The sequence below is a fragment of the Mustela putorius genome, unplaced genomic scaffold, assembly GCF_011764305.1.
Source record: "Mustela putorius furo isolate JIRA1106 unplaced genomic scaffold, ASM1176430v1.1 tig00000083_pilon_pilon_pilon, whole genome shotgun sequence".
Lineage (NCBI taxonomy): Eukaryota > Metazoa > Chordata > Mammalia > Carnivora > Mustelidae > Mustela > Mustela putorius.
The window spans coordinates 8,822,374-8,845,075 of record NW_025421273.1 but is presented as its reverse complement, the minus strand read 5'-3'; the positions used below and the strand labels follow the sequence as shown (position 1 = coordinate 8,845,075).

The 22,702-nt window shown below is 39.9% G+C and overlaps 1 protein-coding gene across 9 annotated transcripts in view; it reads right to left on the bottom strand.

Annotated features, from left to right (window-relative positions):
* IL15 (interleukin 15) overlaps positions 1-22,702 on the bottom strand; it is an 81,744-nt gene that overhangs the window by 6,111 nt on the left and 52,931 nt on the right. For 7 of the 9 annotated variants that reach the window (XM_045072066.1, XM_004768447.3, XM_045071980.1 and 4 more), the window contains 3 exons: positions 8,234-8,332; positions 7,039-7,136; positions 5,658-5,742 (listed from right to left, as the gene is read on the bottom strand). In XM_045072066.1, the coding sequence (XP_044928001.1) occupies positions 5,658-5,742; positions 7,039-7,136; positions 8,234-8,245 (195 nt within the window). In that variant the 5' untranslated portion in view covers positions 8,246-8,332. Of the gene's footprint in view, positions 1-5,657; positions 5,743-7,038; positions 7,137-8,233; positions 8,333-18,956; positions 20,198-20,264; positions 20,365-22,702 lie in introns of those variants that run through there. The other 2 variants (XM_004768450.3, XM_004768453.3) reach the window with 2 other exon arrangements.

Genomic DNA, 22,702 nt, shown 5'->3' with positions numbered 1-22,702 from the left:
TGCTTTCCCCTATGATCCTCTCTCTTGTTTCTCAAATTCCTCATATCAGTGAGATCTTATAATTGTCTTTGTCTGATGGACTTATTTCGCCGGTATGGTATAATACCGTCTAGTTCCAACCACCTTGTTGCAAATGGCAACATTTCGCTTCTTTTGATGGCTGCATAGTATTCCATTGTGTGTGTGTGTGCATGTGTGTGTGTATATATGTATGCGTGTATATATGTATGTGTGTGTATGTGTATGTATGTATATAGTTATATATCTATATCTATATATCACATCTTCTTTATCCATTCATCTGTAGATGGTCATCTGGGCTCTTTCCATAGTTTGGCTATTGTGGACATTGTTGCTATAAACATTCAGGTGCACACGCCCCTTCGGATCACTACATTTGTATCTTTAGGGCAAACCACCTTTCTTAACACACATTCCAACCCCCACCTTTCTAATCCCGGGCAACCACTTCTCTCCTCTCTATTGCTGTATCATTTCAAAAATGTTGTATTAGTGGACTCATAGTATATAACTGTTTGAGATTGGCCTTTTGTATACACTATTTTTTGAGCAGTTCTAGCTTTATAGAACATGAACAGAAACTACAGAAAGTTCCCATATATCCCCTGCCCCCGGCCCCAGTTTCTCCTGTTATTAATATCTTGCATTTGCATGGTACGTCTATTACAACTGATGAGTCAGTATTGACACACTTGTAACAAACGTGCATTGGGATTCAGCCTTGATGCTGTAGGTCCTGAGTTTTAACAAGTATATAATGACATGTACCCACCATTACAGTATCATTTGCAATAGTTGCTTTACCACAAAGATCACCTGTGTTCCATCTATTCATCTCTCCTTTCCCCCTGACCCCTGGAAATTTCCCACTGATGTTTTTGCTGTATCCATAGTTTTACCTTTTCCAGAAAGATATATAGGTGGAACCACAGTATGTAGCCTTTTTAGATGGGCTTCTTTCACTTAGCGGATATGCTTTTGAGGTTTCTCTTGTGTCTTTTCACGTCTAGCTCATTTCTTTTTATTGCCAGATAATATTCTATTGTACGGATGGATGTACCACAGTTAGCCTATTCGGATCAGCTTTTTTTCACCCAGCATAAGAATACTCTGGAGATCTGTCCAACTTGTTGTATCAGTAATTCTTTCCTTATATTCGCTCAGTATTGTTCCTCGATATAATTTACGACAGTTTATTCATCCATTGAAGGGAATTTCACCGTTTTCTGTTCTTAGCTATTACAAATAAAGGTCTATGAACATTCATGTGCCTGTTTTTTGTGTGGACATGAGTTTGCATTTCTCTGATATAAATGTTGAGGAGTGCAACTGTTGGATCATATGGCGAATGCATGTTTTATTTTATAAAAAACAGTCAAGCTATTTTAGAGGAGCTGTAAATTCTTATATCCTCATAAAAAATGTGTGACCCAGTTTCTCCACATCCTTGCCAGCATTCAGCATTATTACTACTTTTTAATTTAAATATTCTTATAAGTGCATAGTGATGTCACTGTGGTTTTACTTTGCATTCTCTAAATAATGGATAGCCATTTATTGACATTTTCTCCCAGAAAAAGATATTCATATTTATAATTTCTTCATTTCTAATCTGCATACTTTTGTTCTTTTTCTTGCCTTGCCAATTTAGCTCAAATTCCAAGACTGTGTTGAATAAGAGTGGTGAGAGATGACATATTTGTCTGGTTTCTAATCTTAGGGGGAAAACATTCAGTCTTTCTCCATTAAGTATGATGGTAGCTCTAGGTTTTTGTACATGCTCTAAATCAAGTTGAGAAAGTTACTTCTCTTTCCTTGTTTGCTGAGGAATTTTACTAGGAATTGGTCTATTCTTAAAATGCTTTTCCTCCATCAATTGATCCAACCATGTGATAATCTACTTTTGCCTATTAATAAAGGCGGATTGCAGAGACTGATTTCCCAAATAGGAAGCATGTCTTGCATACCTGGAATTAATCCCATTTGTCATGGCATATACTTCTTTTGATACGCTGCTGGATTTTATTTGCTATTTTATTGAGAATTTCTGCATCCAAGTTTATTAGAGGTATCTGTCGCTTTCACTTTTGGTATCATCTTTGCCTGGTTTTAGCATCAGGGTAACACTTGCCTACGTGAGTTAGAAAGTTTTTCTTCTTCTATTTTTGGAATAGATTGTAAGAGATCTATTTAGGAAGAGAGTGTAAAATCAGTGTTAATGTTTCTTTGTTTGGTAGGAGCTCCAGTGAAACCAGGTGGGCCTAGGGATTCTTTCTGGGGAGATTATTTTTGGTGAATTCAGTGTCTTTAATGGTTATAGTAGTTTGGTGATTGTTTATTTCATCTTCATTACATTTTGGTAGTTTGTGGTTTTGAGAAATTGGTCCATTTCCTTCAAGTTGTCAAATTTAGAGAATAAAGTTGTTTATAGCTTTCCTTTATTATCCTCTGAATATCTGCAGATTCTGTAGTGATAGCCTCTAATTTCAGTTCTGATATTAATGGTTTATGTCATCTCTTTTTTAATCTTTGTCAGTTTTTCTAAAGGTTTATCAATTTTATTGATTTTCCCCCAAATAATTAGTGTTATGTTTCATTAAGTTTCCCTATAATTTTTTATTTCAATTTCATTAATTTCTGCTCTTATCTTTACTTTTTTCCTTCCTTCTGCTTGTGTTAGGTTTATTTTGCTCTTCTCTTTCCAGTTTTTTGAGGTGGGAACCTCAATTGTTGATCTGAGATCTTTCCTCTTTCTTAACATAATCATTAAGTTTTCTAAATTTCCCTCTCGGTAATGTTTTCTCTGAATCCCACAGATCTTGATGTGTCGTATTTTCACTTTCATTCAAGTCTATGTACTATTTTATATCCTGTGAGATTTAATCTTTGACCCATGGAATATTTAGAAATATATTATTTAATTTCCAAGTGTTTGGAGATCTTCCTGCTCTATTTGTGTGATTGGCTTCTACATGATTCCACTGTGGTCAAAGAGCACATTCTGCATGATTTCAATTCTGATAAATTTGTTAAAGTGTGTTTTATGGCCCATGATACGGTTAGTCTTGGTGAACAGTGCCTGAAAAAAATACCAATTCCTCATCGGTGGGTGAAGTGTTTTATCAATGTAAATTAAATATTGTTGGCTGACTGTGTAGTCCAGTTCCTCTATATTCTTTCTGAGTTTCTGTCTTGTCATTCAGTTTGTTCCTTAGGAGGTGGTGAAGTCCTCAACTGTAATTGTGAAATTGCCTCTTTCTCCTCTCAGTTTGATTAGTTTTAGCATCTTGTATTTTGAGGCCTTGCTATTTGGTGTGTACACATTTAAGATCACATTTTCCTGGTGGATTAATCCCTCACCATTTTGTAATGTATCTCTGGATCCTAGTAGTTTTACTTGCTGTAAAGTCTAGTGATTTTACTTGATGATATTAAGAGAGCTACGTCTGATTTTTACAATTATTGTGCATTATGTGTATTGGCTTCCTAGAGCTGCAGTAACAAAAATATCAAAATGAGGGCTTAAAACAACAACAATCTTATTCTCTTATAGCTCTGGAAGTTGGAGGTCCAAAATCACGATGTCAGTAGGCCAGGACCCCTTCTGAAGGCTCTAGGACAACCCTTCTTTACCTTTCCCAAGTCTCCAGTTACTCAGGCAATCCTGGACTTTCTGTGGCTTTTAGCTTCATCATTCTATTTTCCTTTGCCTGTAGCCTCCAAGTTCAGGTGGCTTTCTTCCCTGTTACTCTCTCTGTGGTCTGTCCTCTCCTTAGAAGGTCAGTGAGTCATGGAGTTGGGGTCCAACCCATGCCAGTAGGACCTCACCTTAACTAATTACATTTGCAAAGACACTATTTCCAAAGAAGGTCACATATGGAGGTTCCAAGGAGACATGAATTTTTTTTTTTGCGGGGGTTGTGGGCAATACTCTACAACCCATTACAATATGGTACATTCTCTCCTCCTTTCAATTTCTACCTACTTATATCATTGTGTTTAAAGAGATTTCCTTGTAGACAGCAAAATATTGTTTGTTTTTGTTACCAATTTGGCCAATCTCTGTCTTTTACTTGCATTCTCCTTCCTCTCTCCTTCTGAGATGCTAATGCTAAGAATTCTGGATCTTGGGTGCCTGGGTGGCTCAGTTAGTTAGACTTCAGACTTGATTTTGGCTCAGATCATGATCTCAGAGTCATGAGATCAAGCCCAGCATTGGGATCCATGCTCAACACAGAGTCTGCTTTTCCCTCTACCTCTGGTCTTCCCCCCACTCTTCCTCCCTCTCTCTCTAATAAATAAATTTTTAAAAAAAAATTTTAAGAGTGTTTTTATTATACCAAAGATCCCTGAGGCTTTTTTTTTTCAGTGTGTTTTATATTATTCTATCTTCAAGTTCACTGTCTTTCCTCTGTCATATTCTTTCTGCTAGTGAATCTCTCCAATTTGTTTTATATTTCAGTTATTGTATTTTTCAGTTCTGTCATTTCCACTTGGTTCCTTTTACATATTGCATTTCTTTGCTAAGACTTTGTTTTATTCAATTGTTTCAAAGGTATCTGTAATTGCTTGTTGGCACATTTTTATGATGGCTGCTTTAAAACCCTTGTCAAGCAATTCCAACATCCAATCCATCTCAGTTTCAAAGTCTATTTCAGTCATTTCTGAGTAAAGTTGTGATGTTCTTGCTTCTTGGTATAATGAGTGAGTTTTAGCTGTATCCTAGTATTGAACTTTATGTTAGGAGACCCTGGTTCCATTTAAATTGTGTATTGGCTTCCTAGAGCTGCAGTAACAAAAATATCAAAATGAGGGCTTAAAACAACAACAATCTTATTCTCTTATAGCTCTGGAAGTTGGAGGTCCAAAATCACGATGTCAGTAGGCCAGGACCCCTCTGAAGGCTCTAGGTCAACCCTTCTTTACCTTTCCCAAGTCTCCAGTTACTCAGGCAATCCTGGACTTTCTGTGGCTTTTAGCTTCATCATTCTATTTTCCTTTGCCTGTAGCCTCCAAGTTCAGGTGGCTTTCTTCCCTATATCAGCCACCCTGTTTAGGTTTAGGTTTGGACTTCTGTTTAGAAGCTGTGGTTTCAATGACAGTATAGCTTTCAGAATCTTTGTGGTGCTAATTTGAAATGCTTGGTTCACTTGGTGCCCCCAGGACTCCCACTGGTCCCTGCTGTGTCACCCCTTGTGGTGGAAAGCAATCCCCGGGCTGTAGTGGTCCTCAGTGGGGCTCCTGCTCGCTTTCGCCCTGCAGGTTCTGCCAGGCCGGCTGGTGTCTCCAGGTGAGGGGGGGTTTCCTAGCCACAGGACAGACAGCTCCTCCCTGGGTCAGGCCATGCTCCCTACAAGAGCCGCCAAAGCTGCCCTGTTTCTTTGCTGGAGACTCGAGTCCCTGGACTGTGGTGACAGAGAGCTCTTCATACCAGGCCACTTACAAATTGAGTTTTAAAGATAATTAGGATCTGAAAGGTGTAAGTAAAAGATTTCACTTAAGGATTTTCCAGGCTCATGAACTGCTACAAAAATATTGTTTCAAGTGAGATTTCATGAAGACCGACAGCAGAACACAGGGAGAGGCATACTCCATAGCAATCATACCAGAGAGCTTATGGAAAAATGAGTACTCACTTGAATAATTTTGTCAATTTTTTCCAAATCCTTTATTACAAACTCCCATTTCGCCTCTGTTTTAGGAAGACCTGCACTGATAGAGCTGAAAGCAAAACCAAAGGGCAAAACATTTTGAATGGATATAATAATACTGATGGAATATTACTTGATGAATAATACTTGATGAATATTACAGGCAAAAGAGCAACCAAGATTTTTTTTTATTTTGATCACTGAAAAGGTAAGTGTTATCCTTGCCTTTGTGCATTCAGCAGACTTGTAGATGAATATAAACACCAAATAAATAAATATATATATATATATAAAACTCCTTGGTATCTGAGGCTAACTTATGGACTGACCTACCGGGATTAGGGATAAACCTAATTTGGAAAGATAACTTATAAATAACCTGGTGTAATCTATCACAATGGAATAAACATAGCACCTGATGTGCCATAGTGCTCAATAACTGTTTTTGAATGAACGGCTAGTTTTCTATTGACTTTTAAGTCCAATAAAAGCAAAATTCTTAACATAAGCAATAATCATTTTCACATACGGGGTTTTTTTGTTTTTGTTTTTTGTTTTTAGAATTTATTTAGTGATTTAACAGAGAGAGATCCCAAGTAGGCAGAGAGGCAGGCAGAGAGAGAGGGAAGCAGGCTCCCCGCTAAGCAGACTCGATCCCAGGACCCTGGGATCATGACCTGAGCCGAAGGCAGTGGCTTGACCCACTGAGCCACCCAGACGCCCCCACATACAGGTTTTGATAGTAAGTATTCTTTACCATCTATGGTTCCCTACACCAAGAAGGCATTAGTAAGGAAAACTGAGCTGAGGGTCATATTACATAACTACAAGCTGGGTGCTTTGGGCCAACTACGTGTAGAGAATTAGCTACATCTGAGAGAGAAGAAAAAAGTTAATAAGCATGGAAGTATATGAATGTATAGTAGTAAGAAAAACCAAAGGCCTAAATAAAGAAAGAAACAATTCAAACTGAAGTAGGATAGGGCTCAGAGGATGGGAGATGTCTGTGTCAGAGATAGATAAAAAAGTAACATGGACAAGCCCTAAATATCCGTATTTTACTGCTGTGAAAATCATGTAAGCTATTAATAAGGAATAGGCTTCCAAGTTTAGTTACATACCAAGAGGTCTAGTTTTTTGGAAGCATAGAGCACTCATTTGGAATATTACCCAAATGCAGAAATGCCCATTCGGGTGTTTACCACACCCACTCAGAATCTCCGTATTCTGCCCTCTATCGTACCCAAATACTTAGTTCCTAAGGATTTAAGCAAACTGAACACAAACCAGTTTAACAGAGAAGATACTGAAGAACAATGATCATGGCCATTTACATGATGCCATTTATGCTGAAAAATAAACTCACCCCAAAATGAAGACATGAATGCCAGCCTCGGTTAAAAAATGACAATGTAAAAGTAAACACAAGTAGCATTGGATGGAAGTACTTCTCAAATACGTTTTCTGAAAAATATAATCACAGGCAAAGTGGTTAAAACTCTTCTAGTTAAAAAACGATACTTAAAATCATAAAAAATCATATTTTATCATATTTTTAGATGCCAAAAGGTAATTTTATCACAATTTCAGAAATAGTGCTCTTTGTTAGAATGAATGAGGCTAGAATTCATCCTTCTTGCTTTCTCCCCACCTCCAGCTCGGTCTCTTATGGCAAAATTCTTTAATATGTATTTCTCCAGGCACATTTCAGTGACGATAATTTTAAGATAATTCACATCTTTACTAACTTACATATATACTGATATCACCACTTACTTTGTTTCTATTATCCTTATCTTTGCTCTCATCTTTTTTTCTCCTTTTTAATAGTTCAGCACATATTTGTTTGATTGCCCTTAATTCTTTCTCCATGGTACATTCATTTTTTTTTTTAATTTGGGTGTGGTTGATGGTAGTTCAACATATTTTATACAGCACAGGTTAATAACATGAGTTACTAATATAGGTATACTAGATACATATTAACTTCATGTAACTATATGAAAATTCATTATATATTGATATCATTTAGAGGAAAAAATGGATAAAAATAGACCCAAGTAAAGATACTCTATACCATCCTAACAAGCAATATATAATAATTTTTCTTGGTGATTTAGGAATATATTTACTGTAGAATTTCTTACTTTTCACACTTTTGCCTGCCTCTCTCACACTGTCAAAACCTTTACAGTTTCTGACAATACCCTAACCACTAAGAATCTGTGCCTCATTTAGTCTACACCAAAGAGACAAATAATATCCAGACACTGTCATCAAAGACTAGACAATTCGTTGATTAGATGGAAATTAAAAGCACAAAATTAGGTAAAATAAGTGAACTACTACATTTACAATGACATGAAGAGCTAATCAGGGTGTTACTAGAGTTAAAAGACCTATTTCTTGTTATTTTTTTCAAAATAAGAATAATCCAGAGATCTGGGACATCTCAAGGTCTTTGGAGAAGAGTCCTCTAACTTACTATGAATGATCTGATCTGAGATACAAGTGATCTTTTATGAAAAGTCCATCTACTCTCTTTATCTAGTTTTTCTTACCAAAATTCTCATTACTCAATGCCAGGGTAACTCCTTGAGTACGGAAGAAGAGCTGGCTACGGCAATGGGTTTCCAACAGCCATCCATCCAGAAGACTTCCTACAATACAACCCAAGGCAACGAGTGAGGCATTAAAAACACAAGTGGTCTAGCAGGGGGAAGAAAGGGAGGAAATTAACAGTCATTATGCACTTACTCTTTCAGGGGCTATTAGTTACTTAAGACATAGATCCCATCACATCTTCACTACAGTCGTATGGGGTAGGGCTAGCAGCGCACGCGGAAGCTGCCCAGGCCCACAGCAAGTACGGGACAGCCAGGCTTTGAGACCAGGTCTGTCTGATGAACTAGTCAAACACTCTCTACTAGAGTATGTCCCTGAATTGGCAAATTCCAAAATTCCATATCAGGCAACAGCAGAAGCGACCAGACACCTGCCATCATATAAACTACTGATGTCATATAAACACTTAATTTATGACACAGTAGCTACTTCTACAGACCCTGAACAGCTAGCTGTCTGCAGTCTTTGAAATGAATTAAAACATTATTTTGAGAATCTCAGAAGTAACAAATTCTATTTTTTCTAATTCGAGGCAACGAAGCATGTGAAGATCACACACTTCCAATTTCAATTCCATTTTATTAAAGCAAAAATTAAAAGTGAGATACATACAATGTAAAGCTATTTGTGCCATTCCTTTAAAATAGTATGTATTTATTGACCTCCCCACAAAGATCTGCCACGGCCCTGACATAAATATTCATTGCAATTAAGTCCTATACATTCAATTATTTAAAGTATTTTATTTATTGTTGATATATGATGTATAAGTCTTTAAAAGAAAAAAAAACAAGCATCTATCTAGGTGTTAAACGAGCTATTATGAGAGTACATTCAACAGGAAGGCCTTTGTTTTTCAACAATAACATATGAAATTGAATCCTCCTATTACATATGATCTGACTCTTAAGCACAAGTTTAATCACAGCAAACCCTCCTTATTACTCCCATCTTAGAATCATCTTCTTTGTCTGTATTATCTCAGAGCTTCAGATTTTCACAAAACTTCATAATTTTCTTATCCTAATTATCCAAAGTCTCTTCAATTCCCTGCATCCTTTTGAGTTGTATCCCAAACTCCACATTTTTCCAATGAAAGTACTTATTGACTGGAGCCTGAGCAAAACTAAGTGTGCTAAGGTGTTAAGAAGGCCTTTCTGAAGCTACTTGAGCAAGCAATGAAGTCTTCACAGCGCGTCTCCATGTGTGTAAGGGGTTCGATTCTCACCGGGGGCACAACGGACATCCACCGCCATGTCCAATCACCCCCGGCGGGCTCCCGTGAAGCAAGACTAAGCCTGTACCCAGAATGTTCCTGCCAAGCTTGGTGGAACGCAGCAGGAGCCCGCCTCCAAAGCAGCAAGCAAAATAATGACCGTGGAGGCCAGTGTCGCTGAAAAGGGAAATTCACAGCTTTGCCACTGACGCAGTGCCCTGGGCGAACAGCGAAGAATCCAATTTTTACCGCGGCTTCAGAAGCATTCAACCTGCCCCTTGCTAGTTCCGTGGATCAGTAATTTTACCAGAAATATGGGTGTATGCGCACGCGTGCACGTCTGTGGGTCAAAACGCAGCATGGGTTAAAGAAACCTGAGAAGGTAAAATATTCCTTTCTCTTTAGCCAGGACTCAAGGTGAACAATTAATATAACTAATTAATATTAGTGACGTTAACATTATAAGTATTTGTATCTGGTGCTTTCAGGTTTACCAAAGTACTTCCTATGTGTCACCCCATCCAATCCCAGCAATCTGTTCCTGTGAAAGATACTAATCTTATTTTATAGCGAAGAAACGGAGGCTCCGAGAGGTCAAGCGACTTGCTTCCGGTGAATGTCATAGGCTTGGCCATGAAAACTGACCTCACAGCCCAAGGCAGGTGGAGGGAGGAGGGATGCGAGAAACAGAGATGCGTGGCCCCTTCCTCTAGGAAGCAGCCAACCCACCCCTCAGAAGTAAGAAAAAAACCACTGCTCCACAGACACTTTAAAACCCGGTCATTCTGATTCCTTGTGTGAAACAGAACTTCAGCTCTCTCACAACCGTGATCTCATTGGACTTTTCACAAAACACCTGATAGAGAGAAGTGGCTGAAACCAGGCTGAGTACTTTCTGAGGAGGCAAATGTAGGGATGAAGTAAATTACCCACTTCCTTTCACGTCATATTTTTGGAGAACCAGGAGAGCAGTGTGTAATACTGGCATACTAATTGCATGTGACACACTCGCCACAGGCCCCTTTGGTTTGTCCCTCGTTCATCTGGGGGCCTGGATCCAGGAACAAACAAAGAAACAAAAAAGACTGAATCCCGGCCTTGCACTCAAGTGGCTCACAAATTTGAAGCAGGATTTCTGTGTGACCTTGTGATGGGGTGACACAGCAGGACGGCTGTTGACCTTATGGCAACACTGCTATGCTAGCAGGACGTCACTGCCCAGGGGTAAGACGTCGGGAAGAGCAGACTTATCAACACAGCTGGGCAGCTCTAAGAGCTTTAATTCTGGAGTGACTTGTGAAAATAATTGTACACATCTTGTGTTCCATATCAACATTGTAGTCCTGCCCGGCGAGGAAATATAATCTAACACACCGCTGTTTTATCTTGTTTTATTCTGCCTGATTATTTACTTGCCTAGTCACACGATCAAAGTAAATTTTAAAAGGTTTAGCAGAGAAGAGGAGTTTTAAGTATTGGTTAATTTGGTAAACACATTCATCTATTCAAACACCACACACACACACACACGAAAAATGAGGGCAAACCAATGTCGCAAGCTTATGTGACTATAAAGGATGAAAGACAGAAGGTTGCCTGGGTGGTTCAGTCAGTTAAGCGTCTGCCTTCCACTCGTCATGATCCCAGGGTCCTAGGATGGAGCCCCATGGGCTCCCTGCTCAGCCGGGAGTCTGCTTCTCCCTCCACCTATTCGTGATGTTTCTCTCTTTCTCTCCCTCCCTCCAATAAAAAGAAATCTTAAAAAAAAAAAAAAAATGGAATGGAAGACAACTTTGCTGCCCTTTACTCATTTAGCAAATATTTACTGAGTACTTACTATGTGCTAGGTATTTCTCTCTGACCTGGGGATACATCAGTGAATGCAGAGGACAAACCACCTTGACTTTAGTGAGAAAGACAGACCACGTCCATTATACATAAACTAGCTAATTATATGTTTTATTAGAGAGAGATAAGTGATTTAGGAAAAGGAAACACAGAATAATCGTGAACGGTATGGCTCTGATTTGGAGTAGGTTGTCAGGGTCAAGTTCAGTGAGAACAAAATGAGATCACAGACAGACAAGCAGCAAGGGAATGCGCCCCAAGGATACCGTAGTAAAGAGCATCTGAAGCAGAGGGAAGAGCTGGAGCAAAGGCGCAGACGCAGCGGCAGCCTCTGAGTTTGAGGCTTGGAAAGGAGGCCAAAGGCACAAGCAAGAGAAAGCAGTCGGAGATGAGATGAGAAACATAGAGAGGGAGGCGTGGGTCAGACCTTTCCGTCACTGTAAACATCTAAAGTGGGAAATCTCTGTCAAAGCAGATAGCTGACAGCAGATAGCTGATACCATCTGAACGAGCTTGTTGAGAATCTGTCTTGGCTCCCGCGTCCAGGACAGGCTGGGCTGGGCAGAGCAAGGCTGGAAGCAGCAATCCCGTGACGACAGCAGAGCAGGAGACACGCGGCAACAAGACAGGTTATGGGCTATGGGCGGAGCAGAGACTTTGAAGGGAGGGGGCCGATCAGGAGGTTTTATTTTGGACGTGTGTAGTTTAAGACATCTGGTACACATCCACATGGAAAAGTCGAAGAGGCAGTGAGAAGTAAGAATCTTGAGTTCAAGAAAGTGGTTTGAGCCTGAAATCCACATGGGATTCCTGACACCGGTCAAGATCACCAAGGAAAAGGTAGAGAAAAGGACCGAACCTGAGCCAAGGTATTTCAATACAAACTAGTCAGAGACACAAAAAAGGACCCGCAGGGGCGCCTGGGTGGCTCAGTGGATTAAGCCTCTGCCTTCGGCTCAGGTCATGATCCCAGGGTCCCGGGATCCAGCCCCACATCGGGCTCGCTGCTCAGCAGGGAACCTGCTTCCTCCTCTCTCTCTCCCTCTGCGTGCCTCTCTGCCTACTTGTGATCTCTGTCTGTCAAATAAATAAATAAAATCTTAAAAAAAAAAAAAAAGGCCCAGCAAAGAAAAACTCAAAGGAAAGACCAGCAAAAAGGGGGGGAAGTGAATAGTGTGATGTTCTAGAAATCCATGAAAATTATATCCAGGAAAAGAAATGATCACATCAAAGGCGCTGACAGGTCAAAGAGGACACGGATTGGGTCCTGAAGTGGGCTTAGTAACTTGGGGGTGTTGGGTGACTCTGACAAGAGCATTTTCGAGGAGTGATGGAGACAGAAGCCTGCCCAAAATGGGTTGAGGAGAAAGTGGGAGGAAAGGATTTATAAAAGGTTAGTGCAGGCAATATTTTGCCAAATACTGCTCCAAAAGGGAGAAAGAGAGTGATAATAAGTAATAGAAGGTGGGCGGAGATAACAGCACATCTGTATGCTGAGGGAGACCCTGAGGGAGAGAGGACGGTTGCCAGAGTGATGTTCATGAATAGGCAAGTGACGAGGAGATGGGACTTCATGCACAAGTGGGCTGGTGGCTGGGTCATCCAGTGTCATGGAAGGAAGGCTGAGGGTCAGGCTAGATGCGGTGTCTGGGTGGTAGGATCTGTGGTGGTGTATGTTCTCAACTGTTGCTTCCATTTTCTCAGTGAATTGGGACAAAGAGTCATCGGCAGAGACTGAGGACAGGGAGGGAGTGTTGGGGGTTGAGAACAGAGGAAAATCTATAAAGCAGCCGTTGAGCTAAGGAGGAGAACAACAAATGTAAGTACAATGTGAGAGCTGTGCCCACTGGAAGTCCGGGCCGTGGAGAGTCGGAAAGGAAGATTAGTCGGCACGTGTGTGTTTTCTCCAGCCACATTTAATGGCAAGGAAGCAGCCAGCCCAGCAGAGGTGGAGAACCATGTTTAATCGGGGTCGTGTATGCCAGCAAGCTCGAGCAAGAGGCATGGGACTTCAGAGTACCCGTGAGGGAGTGTCATGGAGATACGCCCAGGAAATCTAATTTGCTGTTTTTATGACAAAACTTCAAGGAGAAAGTGTTCCTGGAATCATATCGTAAAGAATGAATAGATGTTAGATGTAAGTGAAGAGAGAGAGACAACATTCTAGGGCGAGGGAAGAGCCAAGGACATATGCAAACACGCGCAGTGTGTACTCAGAAGAAAGTGCGTCACTGGCTAACGGTGCGGAAGCAGGGGTAGGTACGCGTGGACAAAACAATCACGGGTATATGAAGCAGGGACCAGCAAACATAGTCTCCTCAGGGCCAGAGAGCGAGAAAGTCAGCCTGTCCTGTGTTCCCAGTCATACTACTCAACCCTGCTATGAGAGTGAAACAGCCGAAGATGATGCATGAACGAATGCATTCAGCACGGTCCGTTGGTGAATTCGACCCACGGGCTATATATATAGTCTACAGACCTCTGACTCCTGGGGATCCCCTAATCAGCCCCAACTGGAAAATAGTTGAGAAAGTGACAAACCATAAGAGACTCTTAATCTCACAAAACAAACTGAGGGTCGCTGGGGGGAGGGGGGAGGGAGAGGGGGGTGGGATTATGGACATTGGGGAGGGTATGGGCTATGGTGAGTGCTGTGAAGTGTGTAAACCTGGCGATTCACAGACCTGTACCCCTGGGGCTAATAATATGTTTATTAAAAAATTTAAAAATTTAAAAAAAAATTTTAAATAAATAAAAAGTAAAAAAAAAGAAAGAAAGTGATACGTTTAAATGTCTCAAACTGTCTTAGTACCAAGGGTGCCAGCATTTTGTTCAGCAATCGCGTTTAAGCTGTTTTCAATTGACACTAATATTACAAAATTTTCAAATACAAAATTGCATTAAACACAATCTGTGTTCAGTATTAAAGCTAAAAAGAAAAAGAAAAACCAATATGGACTATGTTACCATGGGTACTACTTTGATTTTTAAAAATTAATTCCTACAAGATCTGAAGTTGGTATTTAGTTCTCTCATAAGGCCACCCAATATGTTAACAGGGCCTATAAATCCCATAATTTCTCAAGGCAACAAAAATAAACGATTAAGTAAGATGTTTCTCCTTTTAAAAACACTATTTCATATAAGGTTTACAAAGTACTTGTTTATATATATATATATATATATATTTTAATAAAAACAATGTTTAAGTTTTGGAGAACAGTGAAGACAAATTGCTTAGTTACACTTAAATGCCTCTTAAGCAAATCATAACCATTGAGCTGTCTATGCTATCAAGGGGGCACCTGGCTGGGTCAGTCCATTAAGAAGCCAACTCTTGATTTCCGCTCAGGTCCTGATCTCAGGGTTGCCAGATCAAGCCCCACATTTGGTTCCACGCTGGGAATGGAGCCAGCTTAAGATTCTCTCTCTCCCTCTCCCTCTGCCTCTCCCCCTGCTTTTGTGTGCACGTGTGCGCACATCCTCTCTTTCTCTAAAATAAATACTTAAAAAAAAAAAATGTCTACACTACCAAAGACAAAGGCAGTGATAAAATCTGGAGACCTTAGTTATGATGACTGCTCAAAAGGCATTAATTAAATAGATGGTATCAACAAAAATGAATATAGAAACATTCTCATCTAATGTAGCTTATCATCTAAGAAAGACAATGATGCATACGTGTAGCTGAGAGGCATATATACACTGATCATAGTTCCATGTAGCAATACGTCTGTTTGTTTTTAAATCGTTTGGTGCAAAGTTCTTGAAAAATGTGTAAATGTTTTTGAAAAATGGTAGCTAATATAATTCTCTAGGGCAAGTACAATGGACAGCTTGCCCAGAATAGTACAGTTTTAATACTTAACCTACTGTCTAGGAAGAATGAGATCTGTTCCTCCAGCCCACTTTCCAAAAGTACTGCATTCAGAACACTTGAGAAAGGTGAAGAAATTCTCCCAAACCACAGCACGAAAGGACAACAAGCTGGAAATTATGAGAGATCTAGAAATTCCAACATAGAATCGAAATGGAACTCCAGAAAGAGCAAAGAAATGGAGAGGAGAAAATCATTACAAAATGATTTTTAAGAACTGTGTAGAGTTGAAAAAAGACACTAGCTTTCACACAGAAGGAATGTAAAAAGAACTGATGAAAAACATGGTATTTTTTAACTTAAATTCTCTAATTCAAGAATAAAGAAAACCAGGCTAATAGCATTCATGGAGTAAAAAACAAGTTACTTAAAAACAAGAATCAGAATGAATCTGATCATGGTACTTACAAGACCACAGAACTCATCTTCAAAGTTTAACAGAAAATGAATTTAAGCCTAGAAAGATATTAGTATTTAAAAAAGAGGGCAAAAAAATATTCTTTCATAAGACTTTCTAAAATGTAAGATCCACTGAATGTGAAATAATAGTGTGAAAGTGCATTTTGGAAAAATAAAAATGTCCCCCCAAAATAGAAAAAGATGTGGGATATCAAAATATGAAGCATAAAACAAGTACCATTTATATTTGGGTCTAAATAAAGGAACCATTCTTCTCAAGTCCATGGTTTTTTACCTGCTTCATTCATTCATTTATTTTGTAAAATGTGAGATCCTTGTGATTAGAAACCCTGTTTATCTTGTCCACTACTGCGCCTCCAACGCATAAAAGCATACTAGCTTAATGTAATAAGGACACATTCTATGTTCCTTGGATTTGGTTTTTCATTTGTTTGCAATTACATTGTTCCCCCTCCTCACAACCATCAAGCCCTTAGCTGCACTTGTTTCCCCGTCCAGCAGGTGTCACAGTTAGTCCCTGTAAAACTACCCTAGGTAGCACCCTAAAGTCCCTCCTCCTTTCATCTTTCTGCTACTTTGATTTTGCTAAGTTCAAGTTACAAGCTACAAAGTACTGCTGGAAAAAATGTACCATTATAACTTCTTGAGACACAGCCTCCAATAGGCCATCTCTACATCTTGCTAATGACCTCTTGCTCTCTGACATTCTCCCCACTTTTAAAGTCAGCTTATTGAGGTATAATTTCAGCATTAATAAAACATACCCATTTTCGGTATACAGCATGGGTAGTTACACAACTGAAACTGGCAAATGCTACATATCATTGCTATTTTTTTTCTTTTTTCTTTTTTTTTTTTAATAAGAACCAGCTTCCTTGCCTACCATGGACCATAAGCCTTACTCATTTTTGTATTTAAATTTCTCCAAAATATTCTAAAATCTTTAATAACTCCTTGACTTTCTATTAGTTTTTCCTTTATACAATTTATCACTAAATTCTTAGGTGCGTGAAGTTTTGTGATTATCTTATCTTTCTGTAGTTCGTAACTTTTACCCATGTGCATTATCCTTTGTATTGCTTAGTACTTGTCACTTGAAACCCAATTTTCCTGAGATTATCATTACTAGACTTATATGGGCTTAGCATATCATTTTCTGTTCTTTCATTTTGATGCTTTTTGTACCATTGTATTTTATTTTTGTTACATGTTATAAATAGCCTATTTTAAAACTTGTCTTTCTGCCTCTCTACTTTTTAAACTCAGTCTAAGTGTGTGTTCTTTTAGCAAGCAGAGTTTTTAATCACATCTTTGCATGTGCAGAGGGATCTGCTTGTATGTTTAGACTTACTACTGCCACTTTACTTTGTATTTTTTACTGTGCTTCCTTTACTGAATGTTTTCCGCTCCTGCCTCCACTGGTATAAAAGAGAAAGTCAGAATGAAAATTAGGCTTTATTAAAAAAAAAAAAAAAACTGGGGGCACCAAAATCTGATATCAGCACTGTGTAATGATAACCCCCCAAAAGAAAAATTACATGGTGATTTCTTGTGAACACTGACACACAGGCACAGCTATGTGAGTTCAAATCCCTCTCTCTCACTTACCTTAAGATGTGTATATACCTTAGTCATTTTTTTTCTAAGTCAGGAAAATGGAGATGCACATGGAACATACCTCCTATGACTATTGTGAAGATTAAGTGAAATTTTACAGGGAAAGCACTTTAGATCTTCTGTGAGATGGGAATGATTCTGAACACCATCTATCAATGTTACCTTGGCAACTCATCAAGAAGCTTTGAGAAAATATGGCAGGCATCATTATTATCAGCCTCAAATTACAAATAAAGAAAAGTAAAACTCAGAAGTTAAGTAATTTGCCCAACATCACACGTGCTGAAAACGAACACATCAGAGTTAAGTCTTGGTTCCTTCATTCACGTACACATTTATCAAATATTTTCTGAGCCCCTCCTGTGTGTCAATAACTCTTCTTCTAAGGACATAGCACTGAAAAGAATTACTCATTACCACCCCCCCCCCTTTTTTTTTGTAAGTACCACAGTGTCCTCAGTTACCACTGAGAATGGTAAATACAGCCCGTGTGAAATTTTACACAGGATGGCAAGAAAGATCTGACTAAAAAGGTGACATTATATTTACATAGAGACCTATAGTCAGCAAACAGTATCTGAGGAAATAGTTTTCTGGGCAGAGGCAACAAGAAACACAAAAACGAAAAAAAGAGAAAGAAATACAAAGATGCCGCAGATGAAGTGTGCTAGAAGAGCAAGGAGGCTCATGCAGACAGAAATTCAGGAAGTAAGGGGAGAGGGTTAAGTAAGGCAGAGTGGCGGGGAAGTGTGCCATCAGGTAAGGACTTGGGTTTAACTGAAAAGCTGGTCTGAAGCATGGTGAGCACAAGGAAGATGGGGATTGGCTTAGACTTTCAAAGCCACACACTGGCTCCCATATTGGGCGAGATTCCGGGTGGGCACAGCAGCTGGGGGCTGCTGCAATAATCCAGGGTACTCGTAACAGAGCTGGAGAGAGAGGTGTATACCCCGATGAACTGGGTGTCGGGTACGAAAGAGAGAGAGAAGTGTCAAGGACATCTCTGAAGGCTTTGGCCTGAGACGGGAAGAGGAGAGTTGCCACTGATGAAAACAAAGGAGGTTCTGAAAGGAACAGGTTGAGAAAAAAGTCAGGACTCAGTTTTGAAAAGATTAAGTTTCAGGATTATTAGATATGGAATTTTATCAAGTTGTGGGGAGGAGAGGTGGATCTCAGCACAGAGATCCCAGAAAGAATTATGGGAATATTGATAATATACCAAAGAAGCAATGAATCAGTGAAGGCAAAGTCCTGTTGGTCTTCACTCTTCAGTTCGGTACAGCCTTGACTGGGTATCCCCTGTGTGGCGTGCACTAGGGGTTACAAAGGGAATAAACACAGCCCCCGTTCTTCAGGAAATCACAGAAACCCACACATACTTTCGTTATAATATTGTAAATACTAAGACAGTTTGGGAGTTCAGCTTTTTAGGCTGAGAGAAAACATCCTCGAGAATACGACAAAAATAGATGACCCAAGAGGATGAGTAAAATGGGTCAATCCAGGGAAGCGGAAAAGGACTTTCCAGGCAGAGGGAAAATAATGGGCTAAGGCAGAGAGGCATGAAACAATAGGAAACATGCAGGAGAAGTCCAAGACTGCAATTTTTCTATCGCGAGTTAGAGGAAGAGAGTGCTAGTGGTAGAGTGAAGGATGAACGGGCTGTCATGGGGAGCCCTACCTGACAGGAGTACGCGCTGTTTGTTCACTGTCTGTGAGTGCTTCGGCACGATAAAATCTGCACTCCATATAGATCATCCCGACCACTGTGCAGAGGACGTATGTGAAGGAAGCAAGACGGCAGGTAGGAAAATAGGGTCAATGATTATCACAGCCATCAACAGAAGGACCTAACCTGAGGGGGAAATAACAGGAATTGGAAAGTAGCCACAGTATTAGTTATCGTAGTATGACTGCCCAGCAGAATCAGCAGGCCGTCTGGGAATGCTGGTGAGGGAGGAGGAAGAGTCTAGAACGCCAAACCAGTTGTATGCTTTGATGTCAGCGTTGTGAGAGGTCACTCATTGAGACTGGACACAGGCAGGACTTGTCGGAGGGGAAGATGACTCACTCCGAGTTGCAAATGCTAATTTGGAACGCTGGTTGGGATACCAAAGAAAACATTCAGGCACACAGATGAACATGCAAATTAAAGCTTAAGAGATGTCAGGGCTGGAGATAGAACGCATTGGCTTTAAACCATGAGTTCAGAGGAGATCAAGCTCGGAGAGCGTGTAAAGAGAAAACCGCAGTGAGAAAAGGGAGAATAGCCGTCTTTAACCTTTCTTCGGATAATGGCTTCAGTGAAAGGATTCTAATTGCTTCAGGTTATTGGTCACAGCTAACGTGATCATACAGCAAGCAATTACAGCACTCTCATGGACTGTGATGGCGCATCTCCTTGAATGTAAGCAGCACGTTCTTTCAATGGGAACATTTCTGAAATAGGGTCGCGTCTTATAAATGATCTCTGTCCTCATCCTCAGAAGAGCTGTTATGAAAAAGACTCTGCTTCTTAAAGAATTGATGGTGTTTCACCATGCAGTTTCTCTGGGAAAGAGACTCAGACAGATTTATGGGAAGGAGGTATGTTGAGAAATATCTTTAGGATCAGTATCTGTGAGGGAGAGGAAGAATGCTCACTTGTACAGAAGTAAGGCCATTGTGCCATCACCAACTGGGCTTTCAAGAGCTCTAAAGTTGGGATGGCCCTCTGGAGTTGTACCAGTTGGGAAAAGCCCTTAAAACGCTCCCCTCTTACCAAAACACCGGAAGGCTGCCTCTGGGGCATGGGTGTGACCCTGGATAAAGACAGTTTCTCCCAGAGAGGACTGCCCCCTGAGACTCTAGCAAGCAGCACTCCTGGCAGCTGTGGTAACCAACTCTTCATCCCTTAAGGAGAAAATGGCTACAGCATGGCATCCATTACAAGTGACACTTATGAATGAAGGCAGTGCAGCATTTTTATTTCAATATCATTTGGTCTTACCACGATCATGAAGTATTAAACATAAATCTTCTCTGCACAACCCATTTTAAGATCCATTTTTAGTAAAGTATAGGTCATCTGAAATCCCACCCTATTGGGGATAAAGCAGAGAAAGAGAATTATTTCTGAAAATTAAAAAAATTATGTTAAAATTGAAAAAGACATTCACTACAAAACTCTTAGGGATTTCCTGAAAAATTATTTGGCAGTGGAAGAATAAAATAATAATGGTAAGTGCTAAGTTACTGAGCACTTAGGAGAGGCAGATTTACTATAAAGTCAGCGGTGCTCCAACACCTCTGTCTTGCCCTGTCAATGATGAAAAAGCAATAGTCCCAGCCCTGTCGAGGGGGCACCAAGGGTGGGTGGCCCCCAGCCTCTGGTCTACCTTCTACCTCCTTGAGGTCATACTGGGTTTGCAAACAGGTAGTAACTGCAGGCAGGCACCAATACTTCCTTCGATCTATCTGGACTCCAGGGACAATCTAGCCCCAGCAGACCTTGTGAAGGATCTGGAACTCATCTGTGACTCTACGGATATGAATATGATACAACAGGGCCACGATGTCCCAGGTCCTCAGCCACTTTACATTCCCTCCCTGCATCTCTCACAGCAAGACCTGCCCACGGGGTTAGGATGGGCGGGTCAAGAGGAAGCAGTAAGGACCTGGCCAAGCTGTGGAGACACTGACCTGAGATCTGGCCAAGTGAAACCCAGAAGCTGGATCTCTCTGAGGCTTCCCTCCAAACAAGGAGGACTGCCTGAGCAGGAAGCTGTGGGGTCATCAGAAATGCCCTATTTCCAGGAATGTGTTATCAAGATCAACGAATCCTTCCTAAACCATCAATAAGAAGAAACAAATTCCAACCTACTTTGCCACAGAAAAAAATAAACTTTGTCTAGCACCTAGCACATTCCCTCAGCCAAAAAAGGGACTATTTGCTCTATAAGAAAATACTAAAAGTCACGAACATCTAAAAGAGGAGATCTGAGTCTACACAGAGATCTGAAGGAAATAAAAGTATATAAAGATGAGTTAGGAAGTTTATTACTGACGATGATAACATTTTGTGATGTTTGTGGTATTTTTCAGTGCTTTCAATATCTGTAATTTGTGATTGCTCTTCCCCCTCTAAATAAATATCCCCCAAAATGTGCTAGTCAACTAATTTTTCATTCATAATTTAGTACTCTTTTTCCCAAAGAGGGCCCGGACACTGTAAATGCTCGAGGCCCTATGAACCTGGATTCTCTCTTATTTGTGATACGCTACACAACTTCTTCCAAGCGCTCCATTGATTTAATCAGATAAATGTATGAGGAGATGCTTTCATTAGGAAGAAGGCTGAGGACAAAGACTTTAAGGAACCTGCCATTAAGTGACTCACGGAGGACAAGGCAGTGTCAAGATTCGAATGCATCTTTCCTGAGCTCATGTTCTTTCAACTCTGGGCTATACCGAAATATGCGGTTTGCAGATTCTTTTGATGCACTTTGATATGCAGCCTTTCATATATCAATCAACACTTACTAAGTCCCTTTTTTGGCTAAGGGAATGTGCTAGGTGCTGGACAATATCAGGCAGATGCTATAAAGCTCCTATCCCCACAAACTATACAGACTAATAAGAAGACCCAAAATGCTGCAAAAGAAAACAAAATAAAATCAAAGGTATTAAAAAGTGCCACAAATAAATAAAGGAGGAATAATGAATTAAACATTCTCATCTCCCCAGTGGAAGAGTGTGAGCAAAGGTGTATAAACACAGGCTAAGTCTTCCTTTTATTCACGGAACATTGGGGAGCTAATGTTACAATATTTTAAAATTTCAACCCAAGATAGTGGATATATTTGGGATAACACATTATTAAAGTTTCATTTCAAGACTAATTAACAGATGTCTTCTGAGTGCCCATGATGTGACTGGCATTTTGATAGATACTTGGTGATCACACTGAGAAAAAAATTTCAGATCTGGAAAGAATAAAGAGATCCTGGAATCTAACATCTTTTGTAACGAGGAAGCTGAGGCTAAAAGGATATGTGGCATATGTTTCAGGAGTCCTCCCTTTCAGGAAGCCTTTCCCTAAATGACCACAGTCACATACCATTTTACCTTTTTCTAAACTCTGCACAGGCTTTGTTCTGTGGCTCTTGTTCTTTGATTGGGTACTTGTTTTGTGTATATTGAGGTCACAAGCTTTTTAACTCTTTTTTTTAAATGATCAGTGACACTTTTAATATCTAAAAGCTACAGACCCATTCCTCAGAAAAATGCACATAAGCACATATCCATAGATTTAAATAAAATCATCTTAAGATTAAAATTTCATTCCTCTAGCGGTCTCGAGATCCCAGGTTAAGGATCTTTCTTCCAGATTGTTGGCTTCATGAAATGATTTTTTTCTTATATAAACCCATAATATATGCATAAAGT